Source organism: Anas platyrhynchos, chromosome Z, assembly GCF_047663525.1.
Source record: "Anas platyrhynchos isolate ZD024472 breed Pekin duck chromosome Z, IASCAAS_PekinDuck_T2T, whole genome shotgun sequence".
Taxonomy (NCBI): domain Eukaryota; kingdom Metazoa; phylum Chordata; class Aves; order Anseriformes; family Anatidae; genus Anas; species Anas platyrhynchos.
Window position 1 is genome coordinate 25,777,925 of NC_092621.1, and position 18,002 is coordinate 25,795,926.

At 38.8% G+C, this 18,002-nt stretch overlaps 1 protein-coding gene and 1 long non-coding RNA gene across 3 annotated transcripts in view; one reads left to right on the top strand and one right to left on the bottom strand.

Annotated features, from left to right (window-relative positions):
* Window positions 1-7,003, top strand: part of LOC106014574 (uncharacterized) — a 25,792-nt gene extending 18,789 nt beyond the window's left edge. Inside the window, exons 2-3 of one of the 2 annotated variants that reach the window (XR_003493240.3) lie at window positions 3,844-4,483; window positions 4,902-7,003. This is a non-coding gene — a long non-coding RNA (uncharacterized lncRNA). Of the gene's footprint in view, window positions 1-3,843 lie in introns of both variants that reach the window. The other variant, XR_003493239.3, reaches the window with a different exon arrangement.
* Window positions 7,004-7,124: 121 nt separating this feature from the next.
* Window positions 7,125-17,313, bottom strand: F2R (coagulation factor II thrombin receptor). The gene is made up of 2 exons (XM_038171481.2): window positions 17,061-17,313; window positions 7,125-10,136 (listed from the first exon to the last, which is right to left on the bottom strand). The coding sequence occupies exons 1-2, from the start codon at window positions 17,137-17,139 to the stop codon at window positions 8,941-8,943; spliced, it is 1,275 nt and encodes a 424-aa protein (XP_038027409.1). The 5' UTR covers window positions 17,140-17,313; the 3' UTR covers window positions 7,125-8,940.
* Window positions 17,314-18,002: the final 689 nt, after the last annotated feature.

An 18,002-nucleotide genomic window follows, 5' to 3' on the forward strand; every position in this document is an offset into this window, starting at 1 on the left:
GGACTGTGCACTTAGTCACATGGTCTGAACTTTTGGGTAGACCTGTGCGGTGTCAAGAGTTGGACTTGATGATCCTTAAGGGTCCCTTCCAATTCAGGATATTCTATGATTCTATGTGCAGAGGCCTGCGTGCTTTTCTTCCATTCAGCTCCCCGTTCAGTGAAGGGACTTCAAGGTGTATACAGAGGGAGAGGCCTCCCAGGATTGTCCGTTGGGTCATGTCCATTCAAGCCTGTTTCTGCTACTGACTAGGAAATCTACAAGAGCTGCACATAGTTAAAAGCACAGTAGAACTTCAGAGGATAAAAGACTCTGCAATCCAGTCCAAGATTCAATGAGAAGAAGGGAAAATCCTTTGAATACAACAATGAAAGCTATTACAGTGCCAGTCTCATGGCTATAAAAAAAATGCCATATCCTCTAGCTAGATTGGAAGATAAATTTATTTCATTAAGTGGTTGAGAAAGTTTCTCTACTACTACCTTTTCCCAGGCCTGTTCATTTGTGGAGTCATAGTACTTTGAGAAATACAGTAAGAATAACGTGAAAGAAAGGCATCTGCAAAACAGTGTTTTGAGGGTTATGTAGTCATGCTTTCTACCAGCCAGCAATTTTTACAAAATTACTATTGCAGAGTGAGCATTTCTGACACGCTTGGCAAAGCTGGTCTGGGTTGTGCCAAGCTTCACTGAAACTGCAGGGTGTGACTACTTTCTTTCAATTAAAAAACAGTTACAATTCTTTAGAGAATTGGCTACTACACCCTACACACATGCCCATGATATTAAATCCAAGATAAGAGCAAAATTTGTAGGTGCTGAATCTAACATAAGCCTCTGCAACAAAGACCAGAAATTTTCTGTGGACTGATCACTGACTAAGCAGTGACAGGGGCTATGAGCAGAGAAATATAGACCTGCTGTTCTCTGGCTAACACCTTCAACCTATTGTGCAGTTAACATTTTTATTGCAACAACGAGAATTGCTAGGGTAAACAAATGACAAGTGTCATTTACACCTTTCCAGATGAACCACTCACAACACTCAGTAGAGTCTGAGAATAAGCAGCAAATGTACAGCATGCTGAAAGAATTGGTTATGAGACAACAATGTATGTAGGTCATAGTGCAAGCCATTCTGTCCTTGCTGTGTTCCAGTCAAAACATGTCAGCATTACAGTAGGTTCTTATCTAGTACAACAAGTAAGAGTAAAAAAAAAATTCCATGCAAACTCATTTTTGTCACAAAACATTTTCTTGATGACTTTAAGCAGCTAACAGGTCCCTCATGCACAATATATATATATATATATATTTTTTTTTTTGTGCTTGATTATTAAGGTTAGCTTAAGATGTTTCCTCATGTGATGTGTGTTTCTGATGATCTGTAGCAGGTCACCCTTAAATACTTCTTTTTGTTGCATGCAGTCTCATTGCTACAGAATGTAACTTGTGGTTTGCTGTAGAAGCCTGGGTTTAGTCTGTGGGCTTGGATATCTTTATTAGTGTCGTAAAAAGTAATCAGTTCTGGTTATGACTTATGAAACATATGGGTTCTGTGTTCAAGAAAGAAACATAGGAAATGCCTGCCTGACCATGCTGCTGCCATGGTTACAATGAATTTAAGGCCAGCAGAGGGGCTGTGCTTGTTCATCATCCAAGGGTAATGCCTTCTTTAGTGTCGTGGGCCCACATTTCTCACCTATTTCCTTCCTTTCCTTCCTCTTCCTCCTCCATCAAAAGGCCTGGTACAGGTTGCTCCTGTTACAAGAGTTATAAACTTGGGCTGTTTATACATTGCTTACCACGGAAGATGAAATGCTGAAGTAAATCTGGAGGCAGTACCTCTCCTTGACGTTGCTTGTTCCTCAGCCTGAATTTAATAAATGCTAGATGCTAGTCCAGAAGGTGAAGGTGAGAAAAGAAAAACAAACCAAAAACAAACAAACAAACAAACATGTTTCATTAAGAGACAAATAGTAAGTCCCGTGACCAAGCAAAGGTAAAATGTTTGGGTAAAAATAGCAATAGCTCTAGACTGATTTTCAAGTTTTAAAATATCTGCTCTGTGTTAACCAAGCTAGTAGATGAACAGATCAAGCTTTACTACTGATATTATTTTAGAAAATGTAAACCTGGAAGGCTACCCAGAAGGGCTTAAATTACCCCAAATATTGTGTGTGTTTGTTTGTTTGTTTTCCACCAAAATGTATCATTTGGGCTAAGGAAAGATAATATATCTTTAGGCAAGACTGTCTCTTAACTTTGAATTAATTTTCTACAACAAAACTCTTTATCTCTGGTACAGAGATATAAGAGGCCTAGAAATATTCAAATTTAACCATTGAAAGAAAAACATCTGTATAATTCATGGCAAAATTACGAATAGCATGTTGTATACTAAGTTAAACATACTAGATCCCTCCTTTCAAAAGATTTTTCTAAAGATAATATGCAAAGAGAAAGAAGAAAAAATGATAAAGGAAAGTAGGAGACCTAAGATGAATTTCAGAGCTTCCGTAAATATAAATAAGCATTGTTACTGGAAGGAGTGCTGTTTCCTTGGTCACCCCTAGCTTGTGTTTGAATGACAGAAAACAAAATTCTTTGGCATAATTTGCATTTCCACAGGTATTTTGTTCTATAGATGTAGCATCAGCTAACCGGATTTATTGTATTTTTTTCTACGTAGAATTACATGTATTTCTCAAAGTCAGCAAAGGTGGAGACAAAAAAATGATATTTTTTTTTTTAAGGAATTACACAATTTGCAGAGATATCATACATAGTTTATTCCTGATGTGGCCTATAACAGAATCACACAATAAAGTATTTAGAAATACATTTAAAATACTATTCTGCAGGAGTGAGATTTATTACCCACTCATAAAACAGTATAAAAGCCTAAATAATTGCATTTTCTTTCCCCCTCTCTTTGTTATTCTCTCCCCAGAATCGGGTTTGTAGTACAATGTGGTTTATGCAGCTGTAAGGTTTTATCCACATACATGATGTGCAATTACTCCATTCAAGCTAGCTGGCAGGATATTTGAACTTAACAAATTTCCTGCATTTTATGATTCCTGGAAAAACTTGTTAGATATGAGTTGTATCACTTTACAAACCCACAAGATTGCTGAAACAAACAAACAAACAAAAATAAAATCATTTTTTATTCAGATTTGCAACAATAAAATGAGCAATGAAAGGTTGGAACAAGCAGTAAAATTGATAGCTGTAAAATAGAAAATAGAAGAGGAATATTGGAGGAAAGATGTTTAAATCAGTGAGATACATATAAGCTGTGCTAAGTTAACTCTGGCTGATAGTAATGTCCATGTGATAGTGCAAATCTCCAAATCCCCAGGGCACTTTGCATGCGAATGGTGAGGACTGTGTGGTGTATGTCTTGGATGAGAAATGATCAGTCCTTAGGAAAATATCAGTAAACAGAACATTACAGCAGGAAGTGGTCATGACAAAACACATCCTCCAGATCTGGATGCCTGTTTCCGAATAAGTGTTGTGCTGTCTGAAAGGAAGCAAGACTCCCATGGCATGTGCTCAGCAGCATCATCTCCCTAGTTGATACATGACCATGTCCCCATCCTACAGGAGTGCAGCACCAAAGGGAGGCTCCACACCTGCTGAAGTATAAACTGGATGAATGGACTTAATTGTCTTCTGAAACAGAGTTTTGAAAGGTTTGGTTTTAGGATCCCAATCTGCTTCTCATTGCTGCTGCTGATTTGCTCTAGAACACTATGAGGAGTTAATAGAGCTAATAATTATAGAAAGTCTGGTTCTGATAGTCTATTTGATTATTTCTCCTTTCTGTTTTCAGGCTCTTGAGGGAAGAAGCAGTGACTGACTGACATCACCAGCTGAATCAAAGGGAGAAATATGGCAAGCCACCATGAGCAGGCTGCAAGCCATGCAGGACAATGACCAGGGAGAACTCTGTGCCCAGTCCCTGTGGGCACATGCTGACCCATCCAGGAGGATGAAAAAATACAGAAAAGTTTCCAAGAATTGCTGCCTCCAGTACATAATGGTACAGCAAAAGACAAAATAAACAAAAACCAAAAATGAGACACCAAATTCCCAGTGCAAGACCCCATAATGAACAAAGAATGTCAATGATGGTGAATTCTCTAGACTTACAATGGGATAGACATGAATTTATTTCAATGTAATGTGCTTCATTTTGGTGATAAAACACCAAGCCAGATTTTCATTGTTGGCATTACGTTTGTGTGTTGACTTGGTACATAATGCCAACAATGAAAATCTGTGAAATTGAATCAATCAATGAAAGTCTCTCAAATTTTATGTTTGACTTCTCTGACCTGCATAGAAGTACACTGCTGTGTGCAATGTGTTGGAGAGTAGCCTCAAAGTTGAAATTCCAGGCTTTGCTTTTGAAGAGAGAGGCTTGATTGTGGTGCTTCAGTATGACAGGGACTGCTATTAGAAGCACAAAGGTAAGGAAAATGATTCCTCAAAATGTTCCTGAACCTTTATACAAGATCTGTTTTAAAAAAGTTACCCACTTTTCCAAGATATTTCCAATACTTTTTCATGTGTCCAAATCCACATATTTTTCTACAGAGAGCTGTTCAGTTTTTCACAGCTCAGCATGTTCAGATCCAGTTACTAATGATCTCCACCTCAGCAAGCCAAATTGCAACAGCTGTGCCTAATCATTTTAATGCTCTCTAGTGTTGACTTGGATTATAGCATGTTATTTCTGTTCACTTCTTCAGCTCTACTAGCTATTACTAAACAACTTCTAGCACTTGCAAAATGCAAAACATTATGCAAAGACGTTTATATGGGTCATGAGTTTTAACTGAATGGTAGATCCCATTCATATTTTTTTATTTACTCAATATTTTTCAGGATCAAACTGCGATCAAATCAAAAAAAGATGAAATGATTTAAGAAGAAGCATTAGCAAGCAATTTATTTAAATATCACACCTGGATCATCTCTCTCCTCCCCCAGATGTCAGAGATCTCTGGCAGAGATGTAGCTGGTGATATACTGCCTCTGAATCTTTCTGTCTCTGGATCCCATCACAAGACAACATCCAGTGACAGCAGCCTGTATCGAAATGTCACATATGTCTTACAGTCACGCTCATGTTTCTGGACTGGATTAAAATAATTATGTGGGGAACAGAGCTAGCGGACAGCAGTCCATATTTTTCTGCAGTCTAGCTGCAAGTGGCAGGTTGTAATGGCAGGTGCATGCTTGGGATTAACAGATAAAGGTAATGTGTTAACGCATCAATCCCTTTAAAATTGTTGCCTTGCTAGATCAAGCAAGCTGTCTCCCTGTGAAAGCAGTTACTTCAGTGAAAGAAGCTATATGAGATGTTTTGCCGACAGAAAACATGCCAATTGCAAATCTTACCTCCCCACACCTCCAGCCAATATTACTAAAACATGGATCTGTCATATTGGCAACATTAGTAAGGTGTTTTTTTTTTTTATGTCTCACACCTCCTCACCTCTAAATAACACTTGGGACAAGTTTGTTTGCTTCCTGCATATGCAAAATGATTAATCCTCACCTAGTGAAAAAAAAAAAAAAAAAGAAGAAGAAGGAGGAGAGGGCACAAGCAAACCAGCATGTAAACACTGATAGATTTCATTTATTTTCATTATAGTCAAGTTTTCACTCCTTCCCCCTGAAAAGTTTTTTTTTCTTTCTGAGCTGGTAGTGAGAGGGTGCATTAAACACATTAAACATGAAGAGGTGGTTAGCTTTACCTGTTAGCTTGATCATGTCAGTAATACCTTCCTTGAATAGCTACCACATTGCTTCATCCTACCCTCAGTAGTTCTAACCTCATTTTAAATGTTGTTTGTGCCTGAGATTGGTTCAATAAACCACTGCTGCAAGAGCAGGTCTTTTCTCTCTTGCCATAAAATGCAGCTGCAAAAGCAGACACTGAGAAGTGCAGCACTTCCTGACTACAAAGTTGGTTGCACAGAAATGGCACATTCAGTAAGATTTCAGCTGTCAATGTATTGGTATAAGAGTCCTGCAGTTATGTAGTAGTTTTCTAATTTTTGGTGTGGGTGGGCTCTGCAGGAGCAGTTTACTATTTTTGCCATTGTACCAGGCTGACAGACCCTTTAGCCAGCAGAGGTGTGACACCAGCTCTGTGAGCTTTAAAGAAGGAAAAATTATGAATGCTTCATTTGCTGTGAAAAGATGGTATTTACTTTACTTGGTATTTGTTTTACTTATAGCAAGTATTATGCAGTGCAGGAATTGACTTGTTAATCACATCTAAATACGTAGCAGAGGTATGTATTTGTAGGCTTGCTGAAGCACTTGCAGAGGATCAATATGTGTGGGATACGTATGCACATGGAGTGGTAGTGTTTTCAGACATGCTTAGACAACATAAAAATACTTTTCAAAGGCAACTATCAGCACTTTATCTCATTACTAAGAAGTCAAGAGATCTATTTGATTTGTAAAGTGTTTTCATTTAAGGGTTTCATATTAACAGCCTTTCATGTATTTGGTTTTCTTTTTTTGGTATTTGCATGCAAGCAATTGAAGTTGCATAATGCTGCAAAATATTGTCCTTAAAAATTCAGTCAAAGATATTTAAATTATTTGTTTTGGATAAATGTTTCACCAGCTGACTTGTACTTACCCATTTTTGTGTTGTTCTTGCTGTGAAACTTTATATGTAAAAACATGGACACTGGTTTTCTGTGACATCAGGCTAGTGCTGCATCAGTTTGCACAGAAATACAAGACCCAGATTCAGACTGGAACAGAAGGTTTCAGGGGGCTTAGTATGAACAATTTGACTTCCCAGAGTCACAAGTGGCTGAGTAACTCTGTGGGTTTAACAGCATGCTATATATCTATAAAAAAAAAATATTATGGCACTGAGGAAAATACAGACATCCCCTGTACTGGTTATGCTTTCTTCCATCCTTAATATGTCTCAAGTAAAAAGCATGATTTTGTGAGTCTTGAGTGTTGTGTCTGTGGCTGGAACAGCAATCTTTTTAACAGTGCAGGGAGCCCAACAAACTTCCAGAGGCTTGCAAGTTTAGTGTTACAGGTCCAAAGCAGTTTAAAGCAACAGAATTATACTTTGAATAAATAGAGACTAATTTATTTGGTTAAGATAGGAATACATAACAAGAAATGAACAGAACAGGCAAATATTTACATATTTTACTTAAGTTTATAATACAAAAATCTAATACATTAAGTACCTTCCCTCCTAGTTTGTAATACTGTCCCTTCCAAGGCTGACTACACAGTCTCTTTAAGCTATCTGAAAATAAACCACTATCATGAAACAAAATTTCATTACATTGAAACAACTCCCAATTACCTGATAGATCTGAAAAAGCAGTCCCTGAGCTTTTAGCTACAGGAAGCACAGGCATAATTTTTCTGGAAGCAGGAAGCTGTTTAACCATAGTTTTAAGATGAACTTACTTTTTCTGCTGAAAACAGAAGTAAACAAAACAAAAAAACCTGCTAATACAATGTTAAACAAAATGTGAATGTATCTGAGTGTGTCATATAAACATTTGTGTTTTTTTTAGCCTTACAAATTATACAAACATATATTTTTAGTTCCTCCTATACTTATTCAGAAAGTAGCAAATAGTTGAGAACAAAGAATTACAGCGTCTGGTAATTCAGCATTTAATTATGTTTAAGTCTGTTAAGGAATGGATAAAAAATGACAAGAGATCATGATAACAAGGAGGTTTCTCACTTTCACAGAATCTTCAGAAAGATTAGGTTTATCACTTGTGATGAAAAAAAAGATGGCATTTATGCCTTGCTGTTGGTCTTGGCAGATTCCCATGGCAAACCGTATATTAACCAAACTCCAACTTCAATTGGGTTCCATCTTCATGTAAGGTCCTTTTACCTACAAATTTATTTCTAAAACCAATTTCCTGTTATTTAACTTCACTGTCTTTTTAGGAAAAGAATGCAACAGAGAATGAAGTTAGCTATTTACCTCCGTATGAAAGCAATTTTAGTTAAAGAGGACATAATCAAAAATGTAAAAAAAAACGTCCAGACTTGGTGGACATAAATGATACTTCCAAGTCCTAATCATGTGCATGATGACTAATCATGTGCAAGAAAGCACATATTTACAAACTGCATAGCAAGATGATGAATAATGCTTTTTCAATATATTTTCTGTAGTGCCATTCAACATTGATATACTGTGGAATTTAGTTCTGAAGATACTGCCATTCTAACCAAGACACTTTGCATATACTAATGGTATGAATATTGAAAGAAAAGTCAGTTATAGCTGCTGGGAATGATTTTCTCTGACAAATTTCAACAATAGCTGTTTTTCATTTGTTCAAATTCCTGACACCATATAGACTATTTTGAATATCTATAGTATATATACTGTTTTGAGTACATGGGCCTATGTTGCAAAATAATGCTAAAAAATTACATTTGTGGATTATTTTAGAGATAAATACAAATAGGAAAAAATCTGCCTGAAAAGCTATTTTCACTTTATTCATAAAATTATGGTTAGATGACTAATTCCATGAGTAGGAATTTAATCTATCTGATAGTTTAAAATCCTAAAATGGGATTTCATAAACCCCCCACAATAAATTGAACTACATAAAGCGTTTGTCTGAAAAAGAAAGGATGTTTATTTTCAAAACACTCAACAGCTATTATAAAGAAATTATTTTTTCCCTCTACATTAATCTATTTACATATACTATATATATACATATACATACACATGTACTATGTTATAATTTGGATTGTGCATTATTGTAAGGAAAACCATAGATCCATGTATTGTACAACTTGGTATAAGCAAAAACTTGGATATAGTGCAGTCTTTTTTTTTGTCTGAAACTGTATAAAAATTAAACATATGTAAGACATTATTTCACTGTATTGCTAGTAATTTGCTGTAGACACTGTTATTTACGTTAGTAGAGCAGGTACCCCTTCTGCTATTGGTAGACATTGACTGGCCACTGCTGTTACTACTGTTAGCATCTTTAGTCCCTTTAGAACTGATGAGGCTGAAAAGTTGTCTCTGATACTGAGAAGAAGCATAGTAGTAAACAAGGGGATCGATGCAACAGCTAACACTACTGATACAAACACACAGGAGATAGGCAAAGTACAGATACTCTAAACTGTTGTCATATGAATAACTGATATAATGAATTAATAAGAGGATATTTGTTGGTCCAAAACAAATAATGAAAACAGAAAAAACTGCCACACACAAAAGCAATGCACGTGTCTTCTTATTTTGTTTTGCAACAATATTAGAAGAACTCAAACACCGAATGATACACACGTAACAGATGGTAGTTATAATAAATGGCACTATAAAGAATACAGTAGAGAAGATGGAGAAAAAGTTAAAGTAGTACTTGTGAAGTTCGGATTCCCGTAGCACATCATGACAGGTTGTTATATTTAAGTTGGTTATTTCCATGGTTTGCTCTCTGATGAGAAAAGGAATAACCCCAGTTATTGCTACAAGCCATATGATGAAACAAATCACTGTGGCACGTGTTACTGTACGCCAGCCAAGGGCCTGCATGGGGTACACCACTGCTAAGAAGCGATCAAAGCTTATGCTTGTCATAAGCATTATTGAACAGTACATGTTGCAGTAGAAAGCAGCAGTGACGAAGCGGCACATTTGAGGTCCAAATAACCAGTTGTTTCCAGAGAAATGATAAGCAATCTTAAAGGGAAGCACACTTACAAACAGCACATCTGCAAGGGCCAAATTCAGCATGTATATTACAGCAGGCTTTTCGATTTTCATTTTTTTCAGGAACACGAATATGGATGTAACGTTCAGAGGGAGGCTCAGCACAATCACTAAGGTGTAAACTGAAGGAACAAAACGGGTCAGCCATGGACTAGTGAGGTATCCTGCTGTTTCCACTGACACAGTTCGTTGTTCACGTGGAGGTGATCTGGTCTGGTTGGTGAAACCTGTTGGAAATTCTGACTCATTTTCAGCACTGCTTTCAATGTCTTCTATAGGTATAGGCTCACCACGGTCAGGTATCAGAAAAGTTCTGGCCCTTGGACTACTGCTGTTGGATCTAGAGGCTGAAAGAAAAGACAGTATAAAGATTAAAAAGCAGATATTTCATACTACGGGGGACTGAAAACATCTTTTGAAAAAGAAAGCTAAAATAATATCAACAACACAAAATAATACAGTTAATACTTTATTCAAAATGTGGATGGCTCACAGATTTTGGTCCATCCATTTTGTTTTAGCCCCTGTTACAGTTTGAGTAATACTTTCCCCTTTAACTCCACTCTCTTAAATTCTAAGCTCTTTATGATAGGGACAAAACTCTATCTGTGCTTAAGGAACCAATCTAGTCTATATTCTCTGTAGGCTACTTTAACACAAATACAATTGTAAATTTGCCACCCATAAATTTTCTTTGTCAGATGCTTCATAAAGTTTATTAGAATTGAGGTGCTGGCATAAATGTTGGTATTTATACACATAAGTACACATTACCAAAGTAACAAAAAGTGAAAGTGTGATTAAAATACCAAGTTTCTGAGATATTTCTGTGGTCTCCTGATGGCCAGATGAACATAAAGACCAATGGCAGAAGTCTTCACAGTTTTCATGGCTGACATGAATCACCCTCCTGCTTGGATTGAACAGGTAGCCACAGATTCCACTGAAACACTTTCCCAGTTCTACTTATTGTATGCTACAGTGTGCATCGAGGTCAGCATGCATCCAGCATGCCCTTCCTGCACTTCTGAGATGTGCCACAGACATTGCCTCTGCAGTGATGTTTTCTGCAGCATGGTTCACTGACTACAACTGAGAAGATGTGTCAGGACACAGCATCCCTGCCTTTTGAATGTGGACAGATTAAGTTAAGGCAGTGAGAATTACAAACTGTTGCAGGTGTGTTAAGGGCATATGTATGTAAAAACAAACAAAGCAAACATATGAACACTTATTCTGGAAGAACACCTTTTTCAGCTTATTGTAGTTATGTGAAGGTTATTTCAAACATATTATGAGCAGGCAGAACTGACAGAGTTACTACTACGAAGTAACCATTCATCTACTCAGCTATGCACCTGATCACTTGTTAAATCCCAGACTACTAAACAAAAATTAAGCTGTGTAAGCCTAAATCAGTGAGCCAAAAGTACTTGGGCATGATTCATCTATCTATTCTTCAGAAGCAATTATTTGTTCTATAGTTCTATAGCAATTCAATCCTTTTTTTTTTTTTTTTTTTAATGCAGATGAGAACAAAAGCATCCTAAGGAGGCAGATGGCAAAGAAAGGAATGACTGCAGCGTTAAGCAGCCAACTACCAACCTTTGTGCGAAGGGCTGTGAGAGAGGAGCCTTGCCCAGCCTAAATGTTAGTAAAATCCAGGCTTGAATGTGGGAGAGGATGAAAGCAGAGACAGAGGGATTTGGGCATTTTTTATTTTTTTAAACTGCTGTGCTGCAGATACCATGCTGTATCATGGCAGCATTCTGAGGTAGGAGAGGACAAACAAGGGGACATGTTTGTGATGTGTTTTTATATACATTTATTTGAGTGCATTCTCTACAGGACAGAAAAAGGCTGCTGGATAAGAATTCAAGTCTGGGAGCTTGTTTATGTAGACTGAAGTAGGAACTATTTGATAAGTATACCAAAACACAAGTGTGACAGACATATGTGGGATTCAGCACGCAGTGTTTGTACAGAATGGCACTACGCAAAGTTATGCAAGGATCTGTTCTTCATTCCAAACGAGAACATTAACAAAAAGCAGAACTATGGAACCTCAATCTTTAACATTACTTTAAAATTTTAGTGCAAGTGATTAGATGGCTCAGTCAGCTCTTAATTTAGCAGTTCATATACAGCATAAATTCACATCTCTAACTTTAGCATGTAGCTAACATTGAATAATTAGGTGATTTCCACTACTTAATGATTATCGCAGTAAAAACCTGTCACAACTGACACGATTGGTATTCACCTCTTATGAGAGGATCATAATTATATTTGAATGAAAAAAAAAAAAAGAAAGAGATTTCTTCTGCCACAGGCAAGTCTTCATGGTAAAGCTTATAGACATCACTAAGAGTGATAAAAGAATTTGAATTTTACTTCTGATATTTCCAGTACACACTTGTTTTATGAATTCAAGACTTCATATGCTATGAATATAAATTTCTTCAATTGTTTTTTATAAAATAAAAAATTTTTGAAGAAGGAATTTAATGACAATCATAGTCCCCAGAGTTCTACGCTTCTTTCTTGGTTCCTCTGTCACTGAAGAACAATGAAGAGGTGACATGGTTTCATGCGAGCTAGGCACATTTTGAGGAAGCACAGGTGTAAAATGAGCCTGGTGAGAAGCAGGGTAGAGCTGTGTTTAGAGACAGGAATTATATTACCAAGATCACCTCTGCATGATGTGTGAACTGAGGTGCTTCTAACAAGCACCTCTCATAACCCTGTATCCCTGAACTTTGAAGGTTTTCACCTATGCTGCCTAACTGTAGTTAGCAGTGTTGCTGTGAAGCCTCAGAAGTGCTGCTGTGTCTCTCTTTTTGAGGACTAGCAAGCAAACGAGGTGGAACCACAGACCCATAATGGCTGGGGGTTAAGTTACTTATCGTGAAAACTCTTGCCAGTAACCTGACCCATTTCTCGTCAGTGACTGATTAGAACACTACCAAAATAAGTTAGAGAAGAAAAATGATGATTGACAGATGTTCTGTATATCAACCACAAGCCTTTGAATAAGCTATTCCTTGTAGTTACTTAAACATTGCTGATAATTTTAATTATATACTGAAATCTTGGAGCTAATTACTTTACAAGATGAGTTTTAGATGGAAGTATTTACAGTCCACATTACTCCATTATCAAGATTTCCTAAAAGTAGAATCCTATTAGAATAACTCAGGGCAAGCATAAATATTTTTAATTGAGTTAAAATTCTACTGAATAATACTTCAACTTAGCCAAACTACATGTTCTTCATACAAGCAATGGCTTTCTAAATTCAGAGTTTACCTCAACCTTGAACAACATCTCCATGTCGTGTACTGTGCTCAGTCCACATCTTCATCTTGAACTTAGATGACATGAGCAACTACTTGAAAGTCAGCTGTACGGGAAAATAGGATGAGACCTCAATCTTGCTGTTTCTCTCTGCTGCTCTCTAATACAGATAACATGAATCAAAACTTTCTTAACGAAACTAAATTGTAATTAAATTATTTATAGCCAGATATCAGTTCTTTTCCTTTGCAAAGATGTTTATATGTTTGTGTGACCCAATGTTTGTACATTATTAGAAAAACCAACAGTGCACTCATGCTTTATAAAATGGAAAGCAAGACAGTAAGTGCCCTGGTGTTCTGGATTCCTTTTGTGTCAGTGTTTATTTGAGAAAGGCAGTGATCAGAGATTTATACATGTAAGAGTGAATGACTTAATTATGTCTTATTATTTAAAAAAACAAAACACTGTAATAGGAAACAGACTCTATCTATAAGCTCTGATAATACATCAAAGCTCTACAGTAGCTATACAGAAAAGATTTTCTGTATGAATACCAGAATGTGCCAGGTGTTCTTTTTGAGCTGTTTTAAAGATGCAATGGCGTATGTCTCTAAAATATACTTGACTAAAGCCTAAGACATTTTTAATCATAGAAATAATCTGTCCGGAAAACAGAAGTAAAGCTTTGATAGCATAACAATCATAAATGCTCGGGCATCCTGCTTCTGCTACGCTATCACCCATTCCTTTGGGAAGAGCCCAAAACTTGTGGATTATTATTTATATGATTAATGGTATTCTCACTGCTGATCTAACAGAGTTAATAGCTGCATCAAAGTACTTGTACTATAGAAAGAGCTCTGGCTTAACTAAGAACAAACAGGATAAAGCATTGGAGTTTTATCCTCATGGTGTGCAGTCAGGACACTACACTATGTAGTGTACACTACGCTCTTCCCTTTGCTTCTTATAAGGACTTCAAAAGACAAAAATTAAGCAAAATCAGTACAATACTCAAATTTCCTGAAGTTTTCTTTTACTGCTTTTGCACTGATTATTCAACAAGGACATGCAGAAATGATATAGAAAGCTAGAAAGTGCACAAACTGTATAAAGTTTGTGACTGATTTTAACAATCCATTGTGTTCTATTTTCCATCTAGTACCAAATACTGTTGATCTCCTGGTTAGCATACACATATTCTGCTTGCCCTGAAAGATGGTGCTGTGTTTCACAAAGAGCTATTTTGTAATTTCATGTATGTTTTCATATGCAAGGGGTTACTGTGTGTGCTGTTTTGTGAAAGGAAAAGTAGAGAGCAAAACATAACAGCTTCAGACAATCTTAAACAGCACTCCACATCTCTTGAGCACCAGAAGAAAATTTTGAAGTATTTCTATAAACCCATAAACCTAGATAGTTACAAATCCGCACTGTTCATCTTTACCTCACAAAATACTTTTTTTTTTTGTTCGTCTGTTTTTTAATGAGGTGCAAAACTAAACACATTAGACTCTGACTCAAGACAGTTAAAGATACTCTCTGTGTGCCACCGGACAACTATAAATACTGATTTCTGGGCATTATGGATTGTAGTGCTGCACCACTGGCTTACAACATGAAGTCTGTTCCTCTTATCTTCCCTTTGTATAATCTGCATGGATGCTCATCTACAATCTAAATTTATAGTGGCCCAAAAATTAGGTACTGAAAGACAGAATGATAAATGCAAGCCAGATGTTTATAAGTAAGGTAAGCTACAGTCTTGTAGGACAGGTGACAATTATTTCCTTTTGTAACAATAAACACCATGTTTTCTTCTTAAAATGTTCTTTAACACATATCTCCATTCATGCAGAGTTCATTATTGTAGTACATGAGTAATGCAGTAACAATTTTCACACATTTTTATGAAGTCTCATTTTCTTGCCAACAGATGTCTGCTCCTTTTTGCTTTCCTTTCTCAACAGCTTTCACCATGCCTGCTGGCTTCAAGCAATAGTAGCATCTGTCTCTTTATGCAGCTGTCAGTGTCCCAACACAGGCAAGTCCAGGCAACTTCAGACCTCAGCCAGCTACCTTGGCGTGCCCAGCCTTTGTGAGGCAGCACCCCGTGAGCTTAGGAGCAAACACCCAGCACCAAGCCACTGCAAATATTTGTTGTTGTTGTTGTTTTTCATTTGCCCACAGGACCAGCAGAGGCCAATATAGTGAGAACTGTGGGTATTGAGGGATCAAGTAGGAAGTGGGAGAGAAGCCACAGGTGCAAGAGAATAGCTGGCCTAGGGATGCAGCAATGCACATGCAGTGGGAATTAAGAGCATTGTGGTTAAAATAGGGAAGGTTACGTTGCACAGCAGGGAAAGGACATTATTGCTGTGGGAGAGGGTGAAAGGGGATCAGAGGACATGCAGATAGATGGCTGGGCTTTATTAGTTCTACTGCGCATGAAATAACTTGTTTGAATTTTTCTTTTCTTAGTGTTAGTGATGTAATACGGTAAGTACGTTGTTCATTGTTTCCTAAGGAAGCAGCAATTAAATAGTGTAAGTCTGGGTACGCTTCAATGAATATTACAATTGTAAAAGACAGGAAAACCAGCTTGGATGTTTCTATAAACTGGAAGAAGAGCGTTGAAGAGTACGATCTTTTTCCAACAATAATTTCTATAGTTCATAATTTAGTTCATAATTACCTCCCACGCATACATTTCTCCCCGTTGTTTTTTTTTGTTGTTGTTGTTGTTATTTTTTTTATTTTTTTTTTATAATAAGGACACTTCCTTTCAACTTTTGATATGAACACGGTTGTGGCCTCTTTTCTTCCCCCTTGTCCTTATGACAAAAAGTTGTTTAGCTGAAATTTTCCCCTCTCTGACATTTCCCTCCCAGCATAATTACACACACTAGCTCTGTCCTCTCTCAGCCTTTATTTTAGTAGTCAAAGAACAAGACACTTAAAATTTTCCCTTAGCTGACAGACACTCTGTTCCTCTTATCGGCCCTTTTCTGTACTTTGAGCTTGCACTGAGACTTCCCAGCGGGTATCTCAAGAGGTGAAATTCTGATTTTTTAGCAGGGTTTTACAGGATTGAAGGAAACACTAAACAGAATTTTACACAAAATAAAAATGTTGCTATCTCTAATTGCATGATCTAGCCCTTAATATCATTGCAAGTTTACTAGAAACTGTGAGGCTAAACACACTTCTCTTACATTCCTCCCCTGAGCACCTGCACTGTCAGACAAGTTCAGAGCTAGACAGATCCAACGCTTCACCGCGTACAGCACACATGTTGTCATTCGTTCTGTATCTAATTAAACAAAGAGGAAAGTCATCTAATTAGGGTGCGTATTATGAACTGTTTTGTGTTGGCAGATCTTCCAGTCTTTGTTGCTGCCACATATTTGGCAGGCAGTCTATCTCCTGAAGTTGTTAACAAGGCAGTGCCATTCTTTTCATGAGACCCAACAGTACATCTCGCCAACCTCATCTCTTCTTTCCATCATAATCTGCTATTGCCAGGTCCTCTCTTCAGCCATGGGACAATTATAAATCCTTCTTCATCTTTAATCACCTCACCTGCGGCACGGTGTCACTCCGAAACCTGTGTATTTTGGATCCATGGCACTGCCTTTTACCCAGGTAGATAAACAAAGCAGTTCTCTGGCCGAACAACAGGCTGACACCGCTCCACCCAGCCTGACATGTGCTAGCCTGCTCTCGCGGCTGTGAGAACAAACCGGGCACAGCGCAGTGAACGGCCGAAGGAAGCCAACGCTAATTAAAACCAGAAAGCAGAACCCCGTTGCCCCGGCTACCCGCGGGCACACGCCGCTTATTTCCCTCCGCCAGCGGGAAATTCATTTATTTCCCTCTGCTCCGGCCGGACCGGAGCCCACTCCCGGTATCCCCCTGCCCCTTCCCGAGGCTCAGGACCCCCCCGGGCATCCCCCGTCGGGGCCACTCACCGGCCTGCGCCGCGGCGAGCGGCGGCGAGAGCGGGCAGCTGAGCACGGCCAGGGCACAGAGCAGCGCGGGCAGCCCCATGGCCGCCGCCGGCTGCCTCCCTCCGTCCCTCCGTCCGTCTGTCCGTCCGTCCGTCCGCCCCTCCCCAGCTCCTGGCCGTGCGTCCCGGCCGCGCCGGGGGCGGCGAGGGAGGGCCGGGAGGGGCGGCTCCACCGAGCCGGGGCGGGGCGGGGACGGGGTCGGGGATGGCGATGGGGATCGGGATGGGGATGGGGATGGGGATGGGGATGGGGACGGGGACGGGGATGGGGATGGGGACGGGGATGGGGACGGGGATGGGCGGTGGGTGCTTGCCTGCCCGCGCCTCCTCGGCGCTAGCTGGGCTCAGGGAAGGGGGAAGGCGCCAGGGGCTTGGGCGCGGTGCGGCGGCAGGAAGTGCCAGACAAAGGATAATCCCCCCCCAAAATGGGTCTGAGTTTAAGGAGAGGAGTTTGCTGAGTTTTGTGCGCGTGATTCCAGTCGCTAGGACCCCGCAGTAGCATAGGAGGTTGAAGTAGCTGCAGTCTTAGTGATAGGGAGGAGATGCTCCTTCGAGCAGAAATCAGTCTTCAATACAATAACCAACAGCTCACCTTCCACTGCCTGGGCTCGCTAACCTCACTGCCTTAAAAGCACTGGCCAACCTGAAATGAGATGTGCTACTCACTTCTGAGGTTCTTGTGTCTGTTTTCCGTTGTTTTTATTTTTTTGTTTTCATTTATTTATTTATTAATTTATTTATTTTGTTCTTATTCCAAGGATGCGCACGAAGTGCTGCCACTCCTGAGCTCAACGGCACACGTCTTGGATAAGAAAGCTTTGCTCTGTCCTTCCTAAGTTGCATGAATGAGAAACTGTTTGAGCTGAAACCTAATCAAAACTACAGAGGAAAATAACTTTGCAGC